The sequence below is a fragment of the Nelumbo lutea genome, chromosome 2 (genome assembly GCF_056320005.1).
Source record: "Nelumbo lutea isolate HS-2025 chromosome 2, American lotus-T2T, whole genome shotgun sequence".
NCBI lineage: Eukaryota > Viridiplantae > Streptophyta > Magnoliopsida > Proteales > Nelumbonaceae > Nelumbo > Nelumbo lutea.
Genome location: NC_142685.1, coordinates 448,031 through 473,520, shown reverse-complemented (window position 1 = coordinate 473,520; position 25,490 = coordinate 448,031). Strand labels below are relative to the sequence as shown.

The 25,490-nt window shown below is 38.5% G+C and overlaps 1 protein-coding gene across 7 annotated transcripts in view; it reads left to right on the top strand.

Annotated features, from left to right (window-relative positions):
* Window positions 1-3,657: 3,657 nt before the first annotated feature.
* The window catches only part of LOC148867968 (putative LRR receptor-like serine/threonine-protein kinase At1g06840), a 107,889-nt gene continuing 86,056 nt past the window's right edge, over window positions 3,658-25,490 (top strand). Inside the window, exons 1-3 of one of the 7 annotated variants that reach the window (XM_088970179.1) lie at window positions 3,807-3,969; window positions 4,217-4,240; window positions 4,382-4,490. In XM_088970179.1, coding sequence (XP_088826305.1) covers window positions 4,391-4,490 — 100 coding nt within the window. In that variant the 5' untranslated portion in view covers window positions 3,807-3,969; window positions 4,217-4,240; window positions 4,382-4,390. Of the gene's footprint in view, window positions 3,970-4,207; window positions 4,241-4,381; window positions 4,491-25,490 lie in introns of those variants that run through there. The other 6 variants (XM_088970180.1, XM_088970178.1, XM_088970181.1 and 3 more) reach the window with 6 other exon arrangements.

Below are 25,490 nucleotides of genomic sequence, written 5' to 3'. Positions count from 1 at the left end.
AATTATGTAATAAATTTAAAAACATTCTGAAAAGTAGAAAAATAATTATAAGATAATATTGAAATTAACAATAATTTAACATTTACTTAATATTTTAAATAACTAATTTCACTTATATCAAGTAATAATTCGATAAAATAACTTCCAAAACCATTAATATTTATTAATAATAATTTTAACTCTTAATCCGTATTTATTATATAATTATATATACCAAAATCAATATCTATTGTATTTATGTAATTATTTATTTTTTTGTGATAAACGTACTTTCAATGATTATGTATAAATTTATTTTGTTTTGATTCAACAAAAAACTTTCAATAATTATTGGAGATTAAATTACTATTATTGATTTTTTTAATTTAATTATTATACTTATTGTATTTATTGTATTTTTGTTATAACTTATTGATTAATTAATATTTATTAGAGATTAAACTATTATTTGAGATTATACTATCTATTGACTAAGTTAATATATATTTTAGTACTTATTGTATTTTTGTAATTATTGTATTTTTGCATTATCAATATATTTTCAATAATTGTGTGTTTTTTGTATAAATTTTTAATAATTATTGGATATTAAACTATTGTTATTTATCGGAGATATGACTATTAATTTAGATAAAATTATCAGTGTTCATAAGTTGGCTTAGACATGTCGTAGGCTATTTGGCCAACCAAATTGACTTGGTCAGGTTAGGGAGTTGGTCAGTTGAAGCAAATTGACCTTTTGTGAAAACCAACCCGCTCGTGTTATATCGGTTTGGGTCGATTTTCATAGAGGGTAAGTTGGTGCAAAAGATATAAACTTACAAATTAAATTAAATTTTCAAAATTACAGTACAATTGTAGGTAAATGGTGGTCACTTGGACAATCATAACAGATGAGGTGTCAAACTAATACTATGCGAATGTCTGTAATGAGTCCACAACTCATCGCGCATTTGCAATGAGTTTATAACTCATCACACATCTGTGATATACTCATGGAAGAAACAGGTTGTGATCAATTTTGGACCCGTACGGATTTGCGATGAGTTTAAATCCATCGCAGAACCGTGATGAGCTTCGGACCTGTGCGAACTTGCAATGAGTTTAAAGTTATCACATAATCACGATGAGTGTAAACTCACTGACCAACTCGGGTTGAGTTTGATCAGATTGTTTATTAAAAAGTTCATATATAAAACAATTATATACTCTTATGTATTTCTATTGTTTAACTTTCGCTTAAAAAAACACTGGTCCCCGTCACCATGCCTCTCATTGCTCCATTATCTCCACCCTACATTCTCTTTGACTTTCTCTCCTCTCCCCTTTCCACCACTACTATTAAGCCATGTCACCCAACTACCTAAAAATATTCATATAAAATCTCTCATAATATTTTCATTTAAACCAATAGGAAAGTATCATGTTGCCCCACTCCCTAATGAATTCCTAAAATGCATCCCCCTAATCTATATCCACTCTCTCTCATTTAAAATATTCATATTAATTAATAAATAGTTAAATACAGTTAATATATAATCTCACCCATATTCAATGAGTATTAAATAGTGTTATTACCAAAAGTTAATAAATACAGTTAGTAAATTACAAAAAATTAATAAATATTATTATTAATTAACTCATTAAAAACATTTTATAGAAATTGAAAACTCTTCAACTAATTTCTATAAAATTGAGAATTATATTTAACAATTATCAAAAAGTATAAAATTTTAGTTATTGTTATTATTATAATTAATAACCAAATACAAATGGGGGAACAAAATATTATAATATTAGAAAATGAAATTATTAATTAATTTATATTAAAAAATAAAAGATAAATTAGTGTAATTTTGTTAGTAAACTTCCAAATAAAAAATATTAAAAAATTTTCAATAAATTCCCATAGTTACACAAATGTAATAAAAATTTCAAAAGTTTTTATAAAACTACATTTTTGTAAAATAACATTTTTGAAATTAAAAGATATAAAGTATTTGAAAGTTTATTTAAAATGCATTAAATAATTATTGAAATTTATTAAAATATTCTGAAAAAATTAGGAAAATTTATTACATTTGATAGATTTTGGAAAACCATTGAAAAATTATGTAATTTTCATTGAAAATTATTGAAGATAAATGACTATGGGAAATGGAAAACTATAATTTAAACAAATAATTACACAAATTATTAAGATAAATTAGTATAATATTGGAAAAAGGAAATTATTGGTTAGTTTATATTAGAAATTATAAGATAAATTAGTATAATTATGTAAGTAAACCATTTAAAAATAAAATAAATTATTTAAAAAAAATTAAATAAATTTTATTACATTTTCAAAATTACACAAGTACAATAAATTTTCCAAATTTATCATAAATTACATTTTTCAATATTAAAAACAATAGTGTACTTTTAGAAACTCACCATGTGGTTGATACTTAATATATCATTTTGATCATTTTCTATCTTCAAATTGAATATTGGGTTGACGGGGACAATGTTTTCAAAACTTGATCAAACCAGGTGGTTAGACCAAAAAATTCGGAACTAGACATCGTTTCACCTCAAAACCGCTTTTTGTCTAAAAACCGTTTATTTGGTTAGCAAACTCCTGACATGGGCGGTTGAACCGTCAACTCAGACAACAATTTTTTGCCTTTTTTTTTGTCAAAGCGGGTCATCCATTCGATAAACAGACTGTTCGACTCTAGAACGGTTCTCTATCTGGTCCAATTTTGAAAATCCTTGGACAAGGAGTGGGTGCCTTGTCTTGAGCTTGGCTAGGTGTGCAGCACGACCTCGCCCATGGACCAGCCCAACCTATGGCATGGCATGGGCTCATGCAGGCTCGAGCCGTGGGTTATGCTGAACCGACCCCCTAAATTATCCTAGAGGAGTGAGGCATGGCCTGGGACACATCATGGGCCAACACGACACGACTCGCACTTTGTGCGGGCCACATGCTGGTCGTGTTGTGCCGATCCAACATGACCCAATTTACACATCTATTTGAACTTGCTCAATACTGGGGGAGATGTAGGGAAATTCAAGGATTCTCCATCCTTGATGAGGAGTGGGATGCCTTGCCCCTGAATTCGCTCGACATTAAGGAGTGGTTACTTTGCTCTGAATTCACATGTTACTGGGGATGGGGTAGACGGGGCAGGGATGGGATTGAGTGTCTTAATAATGGGGCAAGGGAAGGAATGGAGTGTCCTGCCCCGAACCCACCCCATTATTATTCCTAAATAATTGTTAATTATTAGTGGAGTTAATAAAAATGTTAGCTTTTATAGTTATTTTTATTTATTTTAAAATTAATCAAATTTTTATTTAAAAATAATAAAAAAGAACAAAAATTATTAAATTTACTATAAATTATTAATAAAACTAAAGTTATTAAAAAATATTTATTCATATTCAATTAACAATAATTATTTTTTCTAAATTAATATTAAATGAAAAATAAAATTATTAAATCTTCCAAATTAACCCCCAAAGTTGCCCTTATATCCTATAAACCCTATACTAAGTACACTCTTTTCCCGCGGAGTTGTTGAGTTAGGTGGTGAGTTGACAACCTAATCCAATCCATTGATGGAGACGAAGCAACTATTTGCAACTAAAAAAACTTTTTCTTTTCTTCTTAAAAAAAAGAAGCAATACCGAGTGACCTGTCACTTATTTGGTTGGGTTTTATTCGTTGGTCACTTCGAATGGAACAAACAATCTCGACAACGCTACAGCTGAAGCGGATTTTCCGTAGAAAAGTCCACTATCGTCCTTGCCCGAATGGACTTCTAGATCATTTTCCCAGAGTTTACTGGAGCCTTCTCTTTCAATTTTGTAAGTTTCGAGCGGTGGATGAAAGTTCGATCAAGATGCTGAAATCTCGCACACTAACGGAGATCCATCCGTAGGAATTCAATTGGATCCTAGGGCTTTGAGTTGTCTCTAGTATGGGTTTCTCTATTTTCCAAGAGGCTTTTCGAGTATTTCGTTGCGTTTAAAGTTCAAGCTAAAGATGATTGCAATCTTTTAACTGATTCATTTTCTGGGCTTGTAGTGCGTCTAATCTTTAGAAGACCATTTTTTTTTTTTAACTTGCTAAAGGATTTCAATCTATCCGGATTTAGTTAAAACATTTTTTTTTTTTTAAATGTTTGAGACTCATATGTTCTTTGGTGGTTCTGAGCTGTTGGAGTAAGAAAGTTGATATTATTCCCAGGTGATTAAATTCATTACTTCAAACTCAAACCAATTTGGATTTTTTTTCCTGGGATGTTTATAAAATTTGTGTCCTTGGAAGTATTTATTCATATTTTGCTTTGGAGTATGTGAAATATTTGTTTCTTTGTCAAATTTGTAGGTTTTCAAGATGGTGGGAGTGAAAGTTTGTCTTTTGGGATTTGCTCTAGTTGTCTCGTTTGGTTGTTTTACATTTCCTGCCACAGCACAGACTACTGATCCATCAGAAGGTGAATTGGCTTCAAAATTGATGTCCGCACACTTGGGATATTGCCTGATGTTTTATTTTAACAATACAAAATATATAATTGTTTTCTTATAATGTATTGATTAATATATAATCCTCTGAGCTTATCCATATTGTCTTTCATACAGTTGGTTTTGAAAGGAATGAGCTTTAAATTCAGTGTACATATAACTGTATTTTTTCCGTATGAGATAAGTAGAATTAACATTACTGCCTGCACCTTCAGTCAACTTGTTTGAGTAATTATAAGTTCAGGCTCAGTATACCTAGATCTCATCCTCTGTGTTGCAATGGTTCAATCCTCTTGTAGTTGCTGTGCTAGGGTAAGAATAATAGAAAAAGAAGAGAGAAGAGAGAAGAGAGAAGAGAGGAGGAAAAAGAATGGTTGAATCGGAGAGAATGATTCATCACTCAGCCCAGCTGAACTGTTTATTATATAGGTTTTGCAGGCAATGTACAAAGACCATTTTTCTTACTTATCTAAGGGATATGTGATTTAAAAGCATGACTAAAAGGCCTAATTATAACTTAATAAATGAAGAGCAAAATGACCAAAAGAACCCTGACTAATCATCTCTAACTCTTCCCCTCAAGCTGAAGAGTGTATGTCATAGACAACTAGCTTGTTACACATATAATCCACTCTTCCTTGATTCAACTCCTTAGTAAACAGATCTTCCTATTGACTTCCCAAGCTCATGTGTGTAGTACTGATCACTCCACCAAGAACCTTTTTCTCTTATAAAGTGATAGTCAACCTATACATGCTTTGTCCTCTCATGGAAGACTGGATTAGATGAAATATGAAAAACAGCTTGGTTGTCACAATGTAGTCTCATAGGGCTATTCACTAAATGCCTAACTCCTTTAGGAGGTTCTTCAACCAAACTAGTTCACAGGCAGTGTGGGCAATGGCTCTATACTTAGCTTCAACATTGCTCCTTGCCACAACTCTCTGTTTCTTACTCTTCCATGTTACTAAATTTTTTCCTAGAAAAATGCAATATCCTCTGGTGATTCTTCTATTAGATACTGAGCCAGCTAATCTATGCCGGTATAGCCTTTTATTTTAAGCCTTCCACTAGGCTTATATAGCAATCCTCAGCCTGGTGTTCTCTTCAAGTACTGCACAATCCCGATAACTACATTTTAGTGGGGAACCTGAGGGTTCTGCATAAATTGGCTAACCACATTGACTACAAAAGAGATATATGGTCAGATGATAGTTAGATAGTTTAGCTTGCCCACTAATATTCTTTACTTTTCTGGAATCATCAAATTGTTCACTTGCTTTAGTGCTTAGTGTAGAGATAATGGGCCTAATGGGCCTTAGTTTCTGTTTTTCTTTAAATTTGTTTATGACTTGTATTAGCAGGTAATAGGCTTTAGTTATTGCTGCCTTTAGTGATGGACGCCCTACTAAGGGCACTCATGTAATTGTCCTTATTTTTTATAATAAAAGAATAAAAGAGATCATTGGGGGCTGAAGAGTGGTTTTGAATTACTCTCTCTTTGTTGAGAATGTGCATTTGGCTTAGGGGTATTGTTGTCTTTTCCTGCTAGTTGTATTTTGGGCACCCTTTTAGGGACATAATTGTAAATTTTGACTTAGTATATAATGTAATATTCTGGGTGTGAATAGTAACACCCCAATTCTCTCTTGTAAATTTTCTTCTTCTTCTTTTCCTTCTTCCTTCTCTTCTTTCTTCTTCTTTCTTCTTCTCCTTCCTCTTCCTTCTCTTCTTTCTTCTTCTTTCTTCTTCTGGAGGTCTTTTTTCCCTTAATATTGCTACCAGTTCAGTTTTGGGCCTCCCATTGGATTCCAACCAAGTGTTTCCCATCTTTTATGGGTCTTGTGTGTGTCATTTGGTTGTTGGAGTGCTGTAGAACTGTTAAAAGGCCTACCCAACTCAAAAGGATGTGCCTAAGGAGTTACAAACTATTTTTGGAGTGCTTCCAGGTAATGTTGATGTCTCCAGTGGTATGATAACCATTGTAAAACTTGATGGAGCCAATTTCCAAGAGTGGTCTCAATCAGCCAAGCTTACTATCGGAGGTAGGGGTAAGTTGGGATTTACTATTGGTAGAGAGGAGAAGCCAAAAGTTGATGACCCCAAACTTGTTAGATGGGAATAGGATAATTCCTTGGTTATGTCCTGGATGGTGTGTTCAATGCAACCACATATTGCCCACAATTATATGTTTCTCTCCACTGCCAAGGATATTTGGGATCGTGTTATAGCCACATACTCTCAAGCAAAAAATACAACTCTAGTCTACCAACTCCAAAGAGAAGCTTGTAATATGTGTCAAGGGGAGAGGACTATAGCCATGTACTTCTCTTCTCTGCAGTCTCTATAGGAAGAAATTGACCATTTGGAGAACTTGGTATAGAAGAACCCTGAGGACGGTGAACAATATCAGAAGTATGTTGAGAAGAACCGAGTGTTTGACTTCTTGGATGGATTGAATGGTGAGTATGATTTTGCTCGACAACATATTTTGAGTGCAGATATTGTTTCCCTTGCTACTACATACTCCTTAGTGTAGGGAGAGGAGAGTAGAAGGGTTGCTATGATGTAGACCCCAGTGATGGATCATTCTGCCTACATGTCTTCAATGTCCAAGCTGAGTACAAACAGACAGGGTACTAATGAAAAGCATGATGACATGGTATGTAATTACTATAAGAGGCTGAGACATACGAAGGATAGGTGTTGGAAATTGAATCCACATTTGAAGCCTGTCAAGTTTAAAACTACAAAGAAGGGTAGGAATGACAATGGGGCAGGGCGGGGACGGGAAGCCTCTCCCCATCCCTGTCCCCGCTAACGGGGACAATGTTATCCCCATCCCCGTCCCCACGAGGATCCCCATTCCCCGTGATTTTTTATAGTGTTAACCATTTTGTTTTTGTTTTTTTATTTTATTTAAAAAGTAAAAATAAAATAATTAAAATTTAGAATCCTATTAGAAAAGATTCAAGCATATTTAACCATATTTTTAAAAATATTAATATATAGATGTGTACATATATACATATAGTCATATGTAACGTATGCATACATATATACATATATATTAGTGGGGATCCCACGGGGTAGGGAGTGCTCTCCTCGTCCCCGTCCCGTCCCCCCTAACGGGGATTAAAATTTCCCCATTCCCACCCCCGAGGGGGAAAACCATTCCCATTCCCACCCCATTCAGGGTGGATCCCCACGAGGATTGGAGAAATGGAGAAAATTGCCATCCCTAAAGAAGGATAATGCTCATCTTGCTATTGTTGGAGCTGATTGCCCTTATAATGTACAGGCTCCCACACATGATTCCTCTAATGTGATGGAAAAGCTTAGGATTATGTTGACTCAGCTTGAGAAGTAAGGGCCCTCTGCCTTTACTAGTTCTAGTAATCCTTCCAGTGCTTTTGCAAAAACGGGTATTGCACTTACTTCTCAATCTTCTCCTACTAGCTCTTAGATTGTGGACTCTGGAGCTAATGCATATATGACTGGTATGCCTTCCCACTTCACCTCTTATAAGTTAGTTGAAGGGCAAGGATAAATCACTATAGCTGATGGATCTCAAATCTCTATCTCTAGTCTGGGGGAGGTTAAGCTTACTCGTGATCTTTCCTTGAGCTCTGTCCTTTCATGTTCCCCAATTGTACAAGAATCTTTTATTTGTTAGCACTCTTACCAAATCCCATAACTATTCAGTGACCTTTGCCCCCTCATTGTGTTTTTCAGGACCTGAGGACGGGGAGGATGTTTGGAACTAGACATAAAGTTAATGGAGTTTACCTTTTTGATCAAACCTCTGAGCAAGGATTACTGGGCCAGATGAGTCATGTCAATATGAAAATTTGAGTCTTTTGAAGTTGTGGCATTGTCGCTTCGGTCATGTGTCTTTTAAGTCCATTAAATTTTTGTTTCCAAACTTTGTCAGTTTGGGTCTAGTTTGAGTATGCAATGTGAAGTTGTCGTTCTCTCAAAACAATGTAGAACTATATATCCTGCAAGTAATAGAAGGAGTGGTGTTGCTTTTAAATTGACACACACTAATATTTGGGACCCATACTCTATTCCATGTATGGGCGGCTATAAATATTTTATATTGTTCATTGATGATTACTCTAGCCAAGTATCTAGATATACTTGGCTTTACTTGATGAAGAGTATATATTAGGTCCCTTCCATTGTTCAAAACTTCTTCAAGATGGTGGAAACACAACTTGAAAGGCATATCAAGGTAATAAGGTCTGGCAATGCTAAGGAGTGTTTTGAAAAGCATCTGGGATTATTGCTTGAAGGAAAGGGAGCAATTCATCAAAGTTCATGTTTTCATACTCCGCAACAGAATGGTGTATTTGATAGAAAAAACAGACATGTTATTGAGGTGGCAAGAGGCCTACTCTTCTAGATGAATGCACCAACTCGATTCTGGGGAGATGCAGTTGAAGCAACAGTGTATCTCATTAATAGACTTCCTTCATGATCCCTTTCTCTTCAATCCCCTCATCAACTTTTGTTTCCTAAGAATCCTATTTTCAGTCTGCCTCTCAGAGTATTTGGTTGTAGTTGCTTTGTTCATGATATGAGTCATTCTTGCCTGAAACTTGACCCTAAATCTATCAAATGCATATTTTTGGGTTATTCTCTAGTCCAAAAGGGGTACAAGTGCTTTGATCCCCATATTGGCCAAAGGTATGTATCTAAGGATGCTATATTCCTTGAGTCTACTCCATATTTTCAGTCCACTTGTCCTTTTCTTTAGGGGGAGAGTGTTTGTGAAGATTAGACTCTTTTTTGTTTTCCTATTCCTACCTCTATGGACATTCCTGGTTCGTCTTCCCCTTGTAGTAACAATGTTCCTGCTCCTCCTCCTCTTCCCCCTGTTCCTCTCCAATGTCCTGGCAACAGTGCTTTATAAGCGGAGGAGTTGGTGTTTATCGATGAGTATAAACTTGTGTGATTGGTGGGTTTCCAATATGTGTATGTATTTGCCGATGTGAAGGTTTGGGAACAACAAGAATGGGGTCATCAATAGGAACAAAAAGAGGAAACACTAGAGGTGAAGAGGAAATATTAGAACTAGTAAAGAAGGAAAAGGATTCAAAAAAGGTAACATCAGGGCAAACAAATGAGTTATGGGAAATATGATTATAGCACTTGTACCCCTTCTGAACCCTAGAGTAGCTAAGAAAGATACACTTCGTATGTATCTAGCTTATCCGCACCTAGGCTAAGATTATGAACAAAACACATAAACCAAAATTTCTTGGGGTGAGAGGAAAGCTGACAAGGTAGGGAACATGATAAAAAAGGGAGAAGAACCACCAAGAATGGACATGGCATCTGATTAATGAGAAACAAGCTGTATGGACAGCATCACTCCAAAACCTTTTGGAACATTCATATGATGAAGAAGAGATCGAACCATCTCAAGTAAATGATGGTTCTTCGGTTCAGCCACCCCATTTTGTTTTGTGGTGTACGAATAGGAAGTTTGATGAATGAAACAAAAAAAATTTATTAGAACACCAATTTGAGTGCAAATTTCAGCATGGAATTTTTGAAAAATGGAAAATAATTCACTTAGATAAATCCATGTCATCATTGAATAATTATCAAAGAAAATTCCAAATACTCGTAACCATTGTACGACAATTTTATTTGAACCCCAAATGTTCGAATGAGCTAAAGCAAAACGACTCAAAATTTAATTGTCGACTCTAGGACTGAAGGGAACCCGATGATGTTTCTCATACTAACACGATTCACACTCTAAAGATGAAAGATGACTCAATGATGGAACAAGTGACTTGAGTGCTTGAAAAGATGGATGGTCAAGCCTGAAATTCCACTGGAGAGTTGAAAGAGAGGATTGGAATGCTACTTTCGAGCCACCACCATCAAAATAATACAATCCACTAGCTTTATGCCCTCCACCAATCTTCATCCTCTTCTTGAGATCCCAAAAGACACAAGAAGAGGGGCAAAAAGTTATAGAGCAATTAAGAAACTAAGTCAATTTACTAACAAACAAGTTTGAGTGAAAATTCAGGAACATACAAAAATAGATGAAGAGACAAGGATGCAAGGTCAACATTAGCAACACCACAAATAGGATAGGAAGAGCCATAGGCTAGGGTAACCGTTTGTGATATGAAAGACTAAGAAAGAGAAAAAACACACCTAGAGTTTTAGTTATATGATTGGAGGCTCTAGAATCGATAACCAACGGGATGTTGAGGAAGGTTTGGATGCTAGACAAGTCATAGTTGAGTGTGCAGGGGTAGTAGTGTTATGTTGTGAGGTAGCCTAAAGGAACCTCTCATACTCATCACGTGGAACACTCATCATCTCTTTCCTAGAAACAACTATAGATATTGAGGGTGTCTAATAAACTTGTTGACTACCACCTGCTTCATCACTACTAGATACAACCATGGTTCAAAGTATCAACACACCTTTGTGTATTGGTAGAGGTGTATCGATACTTTTTTTATCAGCAATTCTGAAATGATTTCATTAATTAGAAAAATTATGGATACAACAAGAAGTTGTGAAAGAGACCAGCTTTAGTAAGCTGCCCCAAACATAATTGCAAATGAGCCCAAAACATATGTGTTCTTTGAACCCCTTGCTTAGCTTAGCTATTAGCCAAATTGTTGGCAGATATCCTCACCCATCTCACATGGATTGACATGCTCCTTAACAGCCATTTAAAGTTTCAACCAATATCCTTGCATTTCTTGTATCGGTACTTTAAACCATACACTTTTTAGTTTTTAGTTTTTTTTTTTTCAAATTCACTTTTAGATGTATTTTTATACATATTATTTAATAAGAAATGGGTTCCCGAAAACACCTGTAAGTAGGCGTATTGGGTACCCAAAGATACAATATGATACGCCTAATACAACATGTATTATATTGATACCTTGAACCTTGGTCACAACATGGTTGGCCCATGTAGGTATCAACAGCAAGAGAGAAGAAGAAGAAGTTGGCGGCAATAGGGTTAGGGGAGAATAGTTGTTCGAATCTTACTCCCTTCCCTAGTCCTTTCATTAAAAAGTAATTTACAAAGTTTTTGTATTTACAGAGAGGCCCTTAATTGGGCAATTAACTTAATTAAACATAAACATAAAGAAACATAAAAAGCCCATTAGTTAAAGGCCCATTAATAATAGAAACATAAATAAATAAGAACAACCTATGGGCCATTCGGTCCATTCTCTTTACATTCCCCCTCAAGCTGACTAGCTGAGCATAGATGTCAATCATGCCTAGCTTGCTAGTGTCATGCTGTAGTTTGGCCTTGGAGATTCCCTTGGTAAGAATGCCAGCTAACTGTTCTTCATATGTAATGAATGGTAGACAAACTTCTCCATAATCCACTCTTTCTCTTATAAAATGCTTGTCAAGTTTAATATGTTTAGTTCTATCATGTTGCATCGGATTGTGGGCAATGTTGATGGTGGCCTAATTATCACAGTATAGCATCAATGGCTTATCATACTCAACACCTAGTTCCTCCATCAAGGATCGAAGCCAAAGTAACTGAAAAACTCCATGAGCTATAGCTCTGTACTTGGCCTCAGCTGAAGATCTGACAACAACAGATTGTTTCTTGCTTCTCGAAGAAATAATATTACTTGCCACCATGCTACAGTAACTAGAAGTTGACCTCCTATCATCAATGTTTCCCGCCCAGTCAACATCTATGTAAGCCTCCAGTTTCAAATGACTATGCTTAGCAAAAAGAATGCCCTAGGAGTACTCTTTAAATAAATAACATAAAATTCGTTCTGCTGCTGCTATATGAGTGTCCCTGGGAGCATGCATGAACTGGCTAATGCAGTTGGCAGCATATGCAATGTCAGGCCGAGTCATACAAAGATATAGCAGTTTCCCTAGTAACCTTTGAAACATTCCTTTATCCTTCAATAGTTCTCCATCAGAGGCAGAAAGTTTGTGACTCGTATAGATAGGAGTAGCCAAGTCTTGCACCCATTTTGCCTGTTTTAGTGAGCAAGTATAGCACATACTTTCACTGAGAGATAAAAATTCCATCCTTAGACCGGGCCACTTCAATGCCAAGGAAATACTTCAACTCCCTCAGATCTTTGATCTCAAACTCTATATGAAGGAAAGATTTAAGATCATCAATCCCCGTCACATCAGTGCCAGTCACTACAATATCATCAACATACACTGAGATATACTGCCAATGAACTTCTCCTCTTCACAAAAGAGGGTATGATCAAATTGCGTCTATACGTAACCAAAGTTAACAAGGGCAGCCCTAAACCTTTCAAACCACGCTCTAGGTGACTGTTTGAATCCATAAAGAGATTTCTTCAACTTGCACACTTTTCCCTCAATGTCTGTGCCATACATCCTGGTGGGAGAGACATATAAACTTCATCATGTAATTGTCCATTCAAGAATGCATTTTTCACATCCAACTAATAAAGAGGCCAATTTGAATGAGCTGCCAAAGATAGTAGAATTTGCATGGATGTCATCTTTGCAACAATAGCAAAAGTCTCCACATAGTCAATCCCATAAGTTTGTGTATAGCCTTTTGCATCCAATTGAGCTTAGTACCTCTCAATGGAGCCATTAGCATGATATTTAGTGGTATACATTCACTTATATTCCACTGGCTTCTTCCCTTAAGGCAAATCAACCACTTCCCATGTGTCATTCTTGTGCAGAGCATCTATTTTAGTTATCATAGCATCCCTCTATTCTAGAAGAGTAAGGGCTTCTGATACAAACTTGGGTATAGGGTTAGGAGCAATAGAAGAAAGAAAGGCATAATATGAAGGAAAAAGAAGGCCATAGGAAAGATGTTTGGAAATGTAATGTGCAGTACACTTCCATTTACTTTTCCTGATAGCAATATGGACATCAAGATCTGGGAAGGGAGGCTGCAAAGGGATGGTATCAGTACCTGTTGTTTCTTTAATAACTTGAAGTACAGGAGGCTCATGTGATGTAGAGGAAACAATCTGCTCACTCTTGGTCCTTTGTTGTTGGTACCACTTAGGATTAAAAAGGGGACGAGGAGGTAAAGGAGGAGGAATAGGAATATTGGAAGGAACTGGAGATGATTATTCCCCGCTCGACTCATCAAGAATAGAAGGAGACTCAATAGGGACAGGAATGGGGAGTGAAAGCAACTGTGACAAATGCCCCCCCTGTGAACAATGCTTCCCCTGAGAAGAATCATAGAAAGGAGTGGACTCATCAAAGATAACATCCATTGAAACATAACGAGTTCCAGTGTTAGGATCAAAACAACAATAACCTTTCTGTGTGGAGGCATAACCCAGGAAGATGCACTTTTGGGCCTTTGGTTCAAATTTATGTCTCTGGGTACTAGAAATGTGTACATAACAAGTACAACCAAATACACAAAGGAGAATAGAAAAAAAGGTCCTTATCTAGAGGTTAAAAGGGGACTTAAAGCCCAACACTCTAGATGGCATGCGGTTGATTAGGTAGGTTGCGATGAGAACAACATCCCCCCAAAATCTTGTAGGGACATGTGAGGCAAACAAAATGCTTCTTGCAACTTCAACTATGTGATGAACACAAGAATTTGGTGAATGACCCCAAAATCAGTGAGATAAGAGGTTAGGTTTTTCTCAAAGTATTCTTTTGCATTGTCAGATTTGAATATTTTGATTCTTGTATCAAACTGGGTAAGAATAAATTCATGGAACTGCCTCACAAGCTTGGGAACTTCATCTTGAGATCTCATAAAAAATAACCAAGTATATCAAGGAAATTGTCAATAAACAAGATAAAATATCTATAACCTCCCATAGAGGGTAAGTGGTATGGCCCCCACACATCAAAGTGCACAATATGTAAAGGAAATGATGATCTTTTATTACTCAAAGGATATCTGTTTCTACAATGTTTTGATGACTCATAGGATTAACAGTGAAGGTTGGACAAGTTGATCCCCTTAAACAATTATGGGAATAAATGGCTCAAAGCAGAAAAAGATAAATGATTCAAACGAAAATGACATAACATGACACAACTAAAAGACTCTAAAGAAATAGATCCAAAAGCAGCTTTCCTAGGTTGTCCTTGGCTTTATCCAAGAGTATCCATTAGGTCTATTCCATTCGCCTCATGGCCACTCCCAATCACTTTCTGAAACTTTAGGTCCTGAAAAACACAATAAGAAAGGAAAAAGGTTACACCGCAGTTCAAGGATTTGGTTAGGCTACTCACAGACAATAAATTAGTATTCAGCCTAGGGACATGAAGGATAGAAAAAAGAGAAAGGGAGTCTGTAGCCTTGATGGTTCCCTTGGCAAAGATAGGAGCAAGTGAGCCATCATCTAGGGTAATCTTATCACGGTCAGAAAGAAAATCACAAGAAATAAACAAAGCGGAAAGGCTGGTCATATGATTAGAAACACCAAAATCAATAATTCAAGGGATCCTACGATTACTTGAACAATTGCATGATTGGCAGTAGCACGTATACCTAAATGTGCAGATGTAGAAGTAGTTGGATTGTCCGGAGGGTTGGAAGAGGAGGCTGCACTCTCAAGGTAACTGATCACCCTCCCATACTTCTCATACTTTGCCTTCATAATTGCTAACTGCTCAGTAGCAGTCTTCTCATTTGTGAAGCACCTGTCATTATTTGAAATTGTGGTCATGTTGGCACTTCCTGACTTCCCATTATCAACCTTCTTCTGAAAACGAGGTAGAAGGAGTTTTGGATGCAGTTTCCAACATTTATCTTTTGTATGTTTTGGTTTCTTGTAGTATTCACATATGGTTTCCTTCTTCCCTGAACCACCTGAACTACTTGTAGTCACCTTCGAACCTTGAACCTGGACCAGCCTCTTGCTCTCTTCACTACTCGCCAATAGGCCTGAGACAAAAGTACATTATCCTTAGCTAGGATATTCCATCTGGTAATGTCAAGCTCGAGATTCAGCCATGTCAAGAATTCAAATACCTTATTCTTCTCAACTAATTTCCTGTATGTCTCAGCATCATTCATGCTTTTCCTAACAATAGTTTCCATTAGGTCTATCTCTTGCCACAAGGATTTCGGCATTGAGAAGTATATTGCTAAAGGTCTCTCCCCCTGCCTTAGATTATTCACATAACTCCTTAACTTATATGCCTTGGCCACATTCAGTTTTTGTGAATAAGTTTCAGCAACACTATCCCATATTTCATTGGTTGAATTCATCCATAAATAATGTTGACTAATTTGGGTTGCATTGAGTTCACTAACCATCCAATAACAGTATAATTCTCTTGCAACCATTTCTTATAAGATGGGTCATCTTCCGGTGGTGCTTTTTTGCTCCCGGAGATATACCCCCACTTGCCTCTGCTATAAACACGTATTTTTACCAACCGTGACCATGCTAGATAGTTAGTTCCATCAAGCTTGACTGTGGTCACAACCAATAGTGAGTCTATGGGTGCTCTTGGAACCTGTTCGGATTTTGCGCCACACTTATTTTGTGGCGGGACTCTGTTCTTAAACAGATTGTTCGAAGCTTGGGTGGGGTGCTGATGGGAACCAACAAAAGAAATTTGGGGTAGTCGAGATTCAAGTCGCCGGAATCAAGCATGAAAACGTCCCAAGGTTCTTCGAAATCTGCTCAGAAGGAGCATGGTTCAAGGTGTGGGTGGCGTTTGAATTCGAACAGACGTGGTAGGGAAGAAGTCCAAAGGTTGAAGATGATGATGTGTTGGCAGGGTGGTGGACACATAAAGGAAGGATAGTGGGAAAAGAAGAAAACTTGCGTGGGAAATCCAAATTAGTATTTACTTAGTCGGTGGGGGAAGACCAGGTGACAAGTCTGCCAATAAAAGAAATAAATTCAATTTTTTTTTTGAAAAAAGCAAAAGTGGGGTGGGTAATATAACCTATGCTGATGTGGCAAAGAAGATAAGTGAACCAAACAATATACAACGAATGGCTTGGTCCAAGTCGGTGGGGGTTAAGGTTGGTTCGCATACTAAACTGGGCTCCAGGCTTAGTGACCCACGTGACCACTTAAAATGTCACACAGGTCGTGGTAAGAGGGTGGTAGAAGGGCCGACTATGGACCGTCTCTTTGGTCTATCTTTGTCTACATTGGGGAGAACTGTTGGGGACAAAATTCAATGGTGGAAAGTGGTGTTTAGGGTGGTTCACAGTGGTTGCGCTGTCGAGATCGAGAAGGTCCAAGCTCTTTGAGATGTTCCACAAAGAGACCAAACCCCAGATTTGAAAGAGAAAGGTGCGAAGAAGATTTTAGGGTGGACGAAGGATGGGTTTGATGCAGGGAGAATAGTGGGGACTCAGACGATAGCTTAGTCAGTGGTACTAGTATTGGTAGTGTGAAGGACGATGGAGGTTTTGATGAAGGTGATATGGGCCTGAACATTGCGGGCTTATTTCAAGGGGACATAGAAGAGGTGAGGAGAAGCAATCCAGGCGGCCAAGAAGGCTCAATTGGCGTGGTAAGGAGTCCTGGAATTATGGGAGCAAGTGAGGCTGCTGAACCTTATGGAATTAACCCATCTCCAAGGCTTCAGATTGTGCATGGCACAAATAGAGTGGCAAATTAGGAGAACCTGAAGCAGAGCATGAATACATCACCAAGGGGTAAACAATGGGGAGAGAGGACAGATTGCCAGATTATCCAAAGGACAAAAATGCTTCCCAACCAACTTAGGGGGACAGATGATTACCAACTCTCTGAACCAGTATGGTAGGCCGAGAAGTTCTGCCCGAAGTCAAATCCACCCCTCCAGTTAAACCCAGGTAATCGAGTAAATTCAGTTTTTGTTATTGATGAGTCTTCTGTGTCCTTTGTTCCAGATTTCGATCTCATTCCAAGCTCTGTAGCCCCTGTATGTGAAGCCAACAATGGAGGTGGGTGCCTTGAGATTGTGGAGAGGTTGATGAAGGATCAGAAGGGGGAGCTGATAGGAAGGTACATGAATGAGAAGGTGTGGGAGATTATTGAAGGAGTATTTAATGAGGGTAGGACTGAGATCAAAGGAGAGGGGTCAAGAGGGAGAAGATTAGGAAAGGAGAGGAGAAATGAAGGGGAAATAGCAGGGAGAGTTTTGGTGGAGGGAAACAGGAGAAAGGATTCAATAACAGAATTTGTGGGGAAACTAGGATGTAGATTGGATAACTTGAACGTCCTGAAAGGCGGTTTACAGAAGAGAAAGGAGGAGATCAAAGTGAAGAAAAGGAAACTGAGTGAAGTTGATAGGTTGAAAAGGGATGTGGAAGGTGATAAAAAGTTCGGGGTTAAAGGAGATGGAAGAAAAGGGGGGAAGTAGTGGGCAGGTGAAGAAGGGATTTAAGAGAGTTGATAATGAAGATTCTTAGTTGGAATGTGAGGGGTATATGAAGTGCAAGGAAAAGAGCAACGATTAAAGAGGTGTTAAAGCGATTTGATCCGGACATTGTATTATTACAAGAGTCCAAAAGAATGGAGTTTGATGGCAGATGGGCAAAGAGTATTTGGAGAGCTAGGGGGATCAATTGGGTGGCTGCCCCATCATGGGGAGCCTGGTGTCTTCGGAAGCGCGCCGTTAAACACCCCAGAACACTAGTTTAAACATTTATAATTTTTACTGTTTCTCAAAAAACTACTAATGTAGTAAATGGGTGAGAACGGGTCGTATCCATAGGGAAGCAAGTGAAAAATTAATATATACTTAGACCCGGACAAGAGAATACAATCGAGAATTGCAGAAAATAAGAAAATAGAATCTATTATTGCTGAAATTAAATGTTTCGAATTTAAACAAGACAATAAATAAAAATCAGAATTTAATAACGTATGGGAATCAACAAAGGAGATAAAAGAAATAAATAAAAAAAAGACCTAGAATCCGGATCCGATGGCGGTAGTTGAAGATCGGCCAGACAGCTTGCAGAAACACCTCCTAACAAGAACCAGGCGTCTGTCCTTTCTACAACCCTTGAACCCCTCGAGACACCTTAGCCTTGAGCCGAACGAATTCAGATATGCAAAACAGAGAAATGAACAAGAATTAAATCTAAAAGATTGCAGAAATAAAAATAACAGAAAAGAAAATAAAGAAAAGAAAAGAAAAGAAAAGAATGGTTGATCAGATCCAGTGGCGGTAGTTGCAGATTGGTTGAACAGCTTGCAGGAACCCCTCCTGACAAGATCTGGGCGTTCTCCCCTTCTACAACCCTTGAACTCCTCAAGAAACCTTAGCCTCATTAATTGGGTTAATTGACCAACCCCTTCTACAGGGCCCCTATGACCCTTATTATAGAGAAGAGCGGACACAACTGGAAATAGGGAGAAAGATGGGGGGCGGCAACTGGGATTTAGCAAAGTTAGGGACACCCTAAGGTTAAAAATGGATGGTTAGGATGGTATTGAGGTGATCCTATGGCTGAAAATAAAGGGAGAGGGCATTCATAAAAATAAAATAAAAGGAGAGGGTGCCCAATATTATGTAGGGCTGAGATTTGGGTGCCCAAAAATGGAGGGTGTGATTAGAACTTCTAGGGTTGAAGGGTTAAGATTAAAAGAATAGGTAGTGCCCTAGATTGAATGGTTGGGATATAAGATGGAGGGAGTGCCTGAGATTTGGAGCTGAGGGGCTGAATGGTGAGGATTAGCAGAATAGGTGGCGCCCTAGGGTTTATAAGCTATAAAGGAGAGCCCTAAAATGAGTGGTTGAGATTAAAAGAGGTGGAGGGTGGAGATTAAACACCTAGGGGCGGCTAGGGTTTGCTAAGAGTGAAAAGATTAGGTTAAAAAAGCTCCCTAGGGTTTGCTAAGGAGATGGGAGAATGTTACTACAATAGGATGGGTGCCAACTGGATTTAGCAGATAGGAGGTGCCCTCCTGTTCTCAGTTCTTTACAAAAACACCCCCTCTCTCAGTTGGTCTTCACACCACCTTCCCAAAAATTGCACTTCAGCCTAGAAAACTTCCCAATTTTCTACATGATTTGCACAGAGACCCTCAGAGGTCACATAATTGATTTTAACTGGGAAAAGGGTACGCTTTGACTATTCTAAGGCCGAAAATACCCCAAATGCAGGGTTATCAGAGCCTCAGGGGGGATAGTTACAATGTGGAAGAAGGATGTGGTTGAAGGTGTGGAGGAGCTAATTGGAAAATATTTAGTTTCACTAAAGTTTAAGTAGCAAGCAGATGGTTATGAGTGGGTACTAACAAATGTTTAGGGACCAAATGATTATAGAGAGAGGAAGGAATTGTGGGATGAATTGGTTGATGTTAGAGGACTATGGGATGGGCCTTGGTGTGTGGATGGGGATTTCAATGTGATTAGATTCACGAAGGAAACCAATATTAGTAATTAGAGGGTGACTACTAGTATGAGGAAGTTTAATCGGTTTGTGGATGTATTTGAACTCAAAGAGATGCCTTTAACCCAAAAGACTTTCACATGGTCCAATCTCCAATCGAGTCCTATCTGTTCTAAGTTGGATAGGTTTCTTTTCTCATTGGATTGGGAAGACCATTGGGGGCACCTTGCCTCTAGGGCTCTTCCTAGATTGACCTCGGATCATTGGCCAATTGTTGTACGCAAAGAGGAGAGGAGTGGAGGACCTGCCCTTTTAGGTTCGAGAATATGTGGTTGCTCCATCTTGGGTTTACTATGAGAGAGAAGGAATGGTGGAGTGAGTATAACCCAGTTGTGGATTGGGAAGGCATGAGATTTCATAAGAAGCTCCAATTTCTGAAAGCCAAGCTCAAGGAGTGGAATCAGTTGGAGTTTGGGAGATTAGAACAAAGGAAGAGTACATTGATTGATCAAATTGAGTTCCTTGATTTGAAAGATGAAAGGGGAGAATTTGGAGAAGTAGATAAGGAACAAAGAGGAGGCTTGAGAAGGCAGTTAGAGGCTTGTCTACATAAGGAGGAAATAAATTGGAGGCAAAAATCTTGATGCAAATGGCTGTAAGAGGGAGATAGAAATACCAGATTTTTCATTCTGTGGCAAATGGGAGGGGAAGGAAAAACATGATCTCAAGATTGGAAGTGGATGGTGTTACTCTAACACAACAAGATGAAATAGTAGGGGAATTTTTTGAACACTTTAAGTCCATATTAAGAAGTCCATTCAGGAGGGGGATGTCTAGAAGGTTTGGATTGGCCAGATTTAGGGGAGGATAATAGGCAAAGGTTGAAAAGAAGGTTTGAGCTGGAAGAGATTAAGGAGGCCATGTTTTCTATGGACAGAACAAAAGCTCCAAGCCTGGATGGTTTTACAATGGCCTTCTATCAAGACTGTTGGGATATTGTGAAAGGTGGCCTTCTGCCAGTGTTTTAGGAATTTTATAGAAGAGGTGTGGTCAACTTGGGTCTGAACTCCACTTTTCTTGCCATGGTTTTCAAAACCAGACCGGACTGGACGGTCAGACCGGAAAAACTGAGAACCGGTTAGGTGACTGATTGCGTTTTCCCCAAAAACCGGATTCCCTCCCAAAACCGTTGATTTTGGTCAGCGAACCGCTGAACCGGGTGGTTAACCGTTCGAACGGTTTTGACCATTATTTATTTATTATTTATTTGTCAGAACGGGCTGAGCATTCGGTTCGAACGATTGGACTGTTCGACCCGGTAGCCAGACCCTTGGCCGGTTCGGTCACCGGGTTGGATTTAAAAACCATGTTTCTTGCATTGGTCCCAAAGAAGAAAGATGCTTCCCACCCTAAGGATTTTAGGCCAATCAATCTGATAAACAACTTGTATAAGATCCTAGCAAAGGTTGTCTCTAAGGTTGAAGGAAGTATTGCCAACAATAATCTCTCCAAATCAAGGAGCTTTTGTGACTGGGAGACAAATTACTGATCAAATCTTGATTGCCAATGAAAGTGTGGAGAATTTCAAGAAGAACAAGAAGAAGGGAGTGGTCTGTAAGCTGGATTTGGAAAAGGCTGATGACTTGGTGGAATGGTCATTCTTGATGAAAGTTATATCCAAATTTGGGTTTGGGACTAGATGATGTAAGTGGATCATGGGGTGTGTTCGGAATTGTCATTACTCTGTGCTAGTGAATGGGATAGTGGTGGGTTTTTTTCTAGCTGCTAGAGGAATAAGATAGGGTGACCCCCTATCTCTGTTCCTGTTCACTTTGGTTGCTAATGTACTGGGGATATTGATTCATAGAGCAGATTCTAGGGGCCTTTTAAGAGGATGGAGACTAGGGAGGAGGAAATTCCCCTTGCCCACTTATAGTTTGCAGATGACACAATTCTGTTTTGTGAAGGTGGGAACTTGAGGTATACAAGAATATGAAGTTGGCGATACAACTTTTTGAACAAAGGTCCAACCTAAAGGTAAATTTTGAGAAAAGTTGTATTGTGGGTGTGAATTTGGAGGAGGGTGAGATCAGGGAAAGTGCAGAAATATTGGGTTGTGAAGTCTCAGGTTGGCCATTGAATTACCTAGGGATGCCATTGGGTGATAACCCAAAGAAGGAGAGTTTTTTGAATCCGGTGGTGGAAAGATTCGAAAAGAGACTTGCCTCTTGGAAGAAGAATTATCTTTCCCTTGGCGGGAGGATTACACTGATTAAGGCTACTCTAGCTAACCTGCCCATTTACTTCCTTTTAGTGTTCAAAGTTCCCGCAAGTGTATCTAACAGATTGGAGAAGATGATGAGAGATTTCCTATGGGAGCCGGGAGAGGATAAAAGGGACCATAGGGTGAGTTGGGAGGTGGTAACCAGAAGTGAAAACCTTGGTGGCTTGGGAACATTAGGAAAAGGAATATGGCTCTTATGGGGAAATGGTTGTGTAGACACCCAATAGAAAAGGAGAGACTATGGGCTAGAATAGTGGTAAGCATATACGGGATGGAGCAAAATGGATGGGATGCTAGGATTCGAGCTAGGACCACAAGTACGTCACCTTGGAAAGCCATTCATGATTTGCTTCCGACTTTCACCCCTCTCATCAGGTATGATTTGAACTCAAGTAATTGCATAAAATTCTGGGAACAAACTTGGGTGGGGAATGCTCCTCTTAGGGACTTGTTTCCTTCTGTGTATGCCCTCTCCGAATTAAAAAAATGAGTCAGTTTCTTCCTTTATTACCCCTTCACCTTCCTCCTCTGGGTTTGGGTGGAATTTGGGTTTGAGAAGGGCTGTGAGAGATACAGACTTGGGTAGCATCTTGAGCCTCCTTGGTATCCTTGATAATGTTTTCTTGGACCCTACTAAGTTGGATTCTAGAATTTGGACCCCCACCCCCATTGGCTCATTTTCTTGTGCCTCTTTTTTCAAAGTCTTAAGTCAGCCCCCTAGTCCTGTTGGCCCTCTCTTCCCGATTAAGGAGGTTTGGTGCAACCAATTCCCCCTAGAGTAGGTAGTTTTTGTTGGGAAGCTTTTCAGGAAGGAATCAACACTGGTGATATGCTCCAAAAGAGAAGACCCATGACATGTTTATCCCCTTACTGGTGTGTTCTTTGTAAAGCGGAGGGGGAGACTGGTTTTCACTTATTGGTGATTTGCCAGTTGGGCACTATTCCTTTTTGGGTGTAGATGGAATCCTCCATCAAATTTGCAAAGCCTTATTTTCCCCTCCTTCAGATGCCGAATGAAAAGGGGAAGGATCATGTGGAGATGTTTGAGGGCTGCAGTATTTTGGGCCCTATGGGAGGAAAGGAATTCTAGAATCTTCTCTGAAGTAGAAAGAAGCAATGAAGAACTGAGAGAACTGCTCCATATAAGGGTAGTACAGTGGCTGAAATCTTTAGAGCTGTTTATAGACTTCACAATGGATGATTTGTTGAGGAAGTGGGGTGAGATTGCTAACTGCACCCAGACCAAAGCGATCTTGTGTGTGTCTTGCACATCTCCACCGGCTGGCTTTCTAAAACTAAACTTTGATGGGAGTAGTCGGGGGAATCCTGGAGTAGAAAGAAGCAATGAAGAACTGAGAGAACTGCTCCATATAAGGGTAGTACAGTGGCTTAAATCTTTAGAGCTGTTTATAGACTTCACAATGGATGATTTGTTGAGAAAGTGGGGTGAGATTGCTAACTGCACCCAGACCAAAGCAATCTTGTGTGTGTCTTGGACACCTCCACCGGCTGGCTTTTTAAAACTAAACTTTGATGGGAGTAGTCGGGGAAACCCTGGACAATTGGGGATTGGAGGTGTGCTTAGGGATGAGAATGGGTTTGTTTCAGCCATGTTCTCTGACCCAATTGGAGTGGGTGACTCTCTCAGGGCTGAGATCTTTGCAGTTTTGGAAGGAGTTCAAAGAGCTAAGGAGATGAATATAAGAAAACTCATCATTGAAGGGGACTCAGAGGTAGTGGTAGGGTGGCTGAATAAAGAAAATTGTAGATTATGGATGTATAGTAGTGAGAGGAGGAAATTTAGTTGGCTGGCTCAAGAGATGGAAGTTAAGATCAGCTGGGTGAAAAGATCAGCTAACTCTTTTGTGGATGGGTTAGCTAAGCAAGGAGTCGAGAGGGAGTCAATGTTTTGGGCACAAGTGTAATTTTTTTCCTTTTTGTTCTTGGGAGTTTTAAGCCCCAGTTGGAAGATAAGAAAGTTTATCTTCCTCACTGTAATTACTTTTGTGATTAAGTAATGAAATGTTATTGATCAAAAAATGAAAAATGATGACCAAGACAGCATCATTTTCTCCAAAAAACCACTAACAACTGGGCTGAATACTTTCTTCAATCACTCGTTCGATTCAGCTCTCCATACACATTGTGTAAGGAAAAAAAGGAAAAAAAAAGGAAGAAAAAAAGAGCCCGCTCTGATACCAAGAAGAAAAACAGGCCAAAAGAATGAGGGGAGGTTGTGAAAAGGATCAGATAGCAGCAGCAAGAGAGAAGTTGGCGGCAATAGGGTTTTGGGAGAATAGTTGTTCAAACCTTACTCCCTTCCCTAATCCTTTCATTAAAAAGTAATATACAAAGTTTCTTTATTTACAGAGAGGCCCTTAATTGGGATATTAACTTAATTAAACATAAACATAAAAGGCCCATTCTCTCTATATAGGTCATAGCAAAAATTAACAATATGCTCATCTATTCCTCAAAATGTGCACTTTCTAGGGCCATTACATCCTGTACCACAGCCTCCCCCTATATCTTGACCTCCATTACCACTACCACCATGGCCAAATAAAGGTCTCCCACGACCTCCTCGTACTTCATGACCTCCACCCCTATTACCACAATCTCCCCCTCTTGCCACGGCTAGGGAAGACCTATTAGAAGTAGTAGCAATCTCTATAGGTCCAATAAAGTCGAGCAAATACTTCCTCAAGAGAGGGAAGAGTAAAACCACCTGATATCCGTGTCTTGACAGGTGTTCATATTCCTGCTTCAAACCCAAAAGGAATCTAGTTACATCAGTTGCTCCTATTGTTGTTGTTGAAGTTTAACATAAAAAAATCAAGGGTTGGTAAGCATTGATTTCATTTCTGAGGTTTCTCATACTAGCATAGTACTCTTCAAGGCTTTGAATCCCTTATTGTAAATTGAAGTACTCTTGAAAAAGTTGATACACTCTTGTAATGTTGTCCTGACTAGAATAAAGCTTCTCAGCATGGTCTCATATTTCTTTAGCTATATCTAAAAACATAAAGTTCATACTTATTTTTGATTCCATACCATTCCACAACCATGTCATGATTTTGGCTGCTTCTTTCTCCCACTTACTATACCCTTGAGATTTGGCTGAAGGTTTGCCATTTTTACATGCTTCACTTTAGCTTTGGCTTTGAGAAAAACCTCCACTGATTTAGCCCATGGCACATAGTTTTCACTGTTTAGTTTAATGGATGTTTTTTGCACATTCAAATAATCAGGGGTGATCGTAATACTTGACTTTTGATCACTACTATTTCCTGTCATTGCCATAATGCTATCCACTCAAGGCTGTCAACACCACCGCACTTATTCCATCACTATCCCACAAAACAAACACAC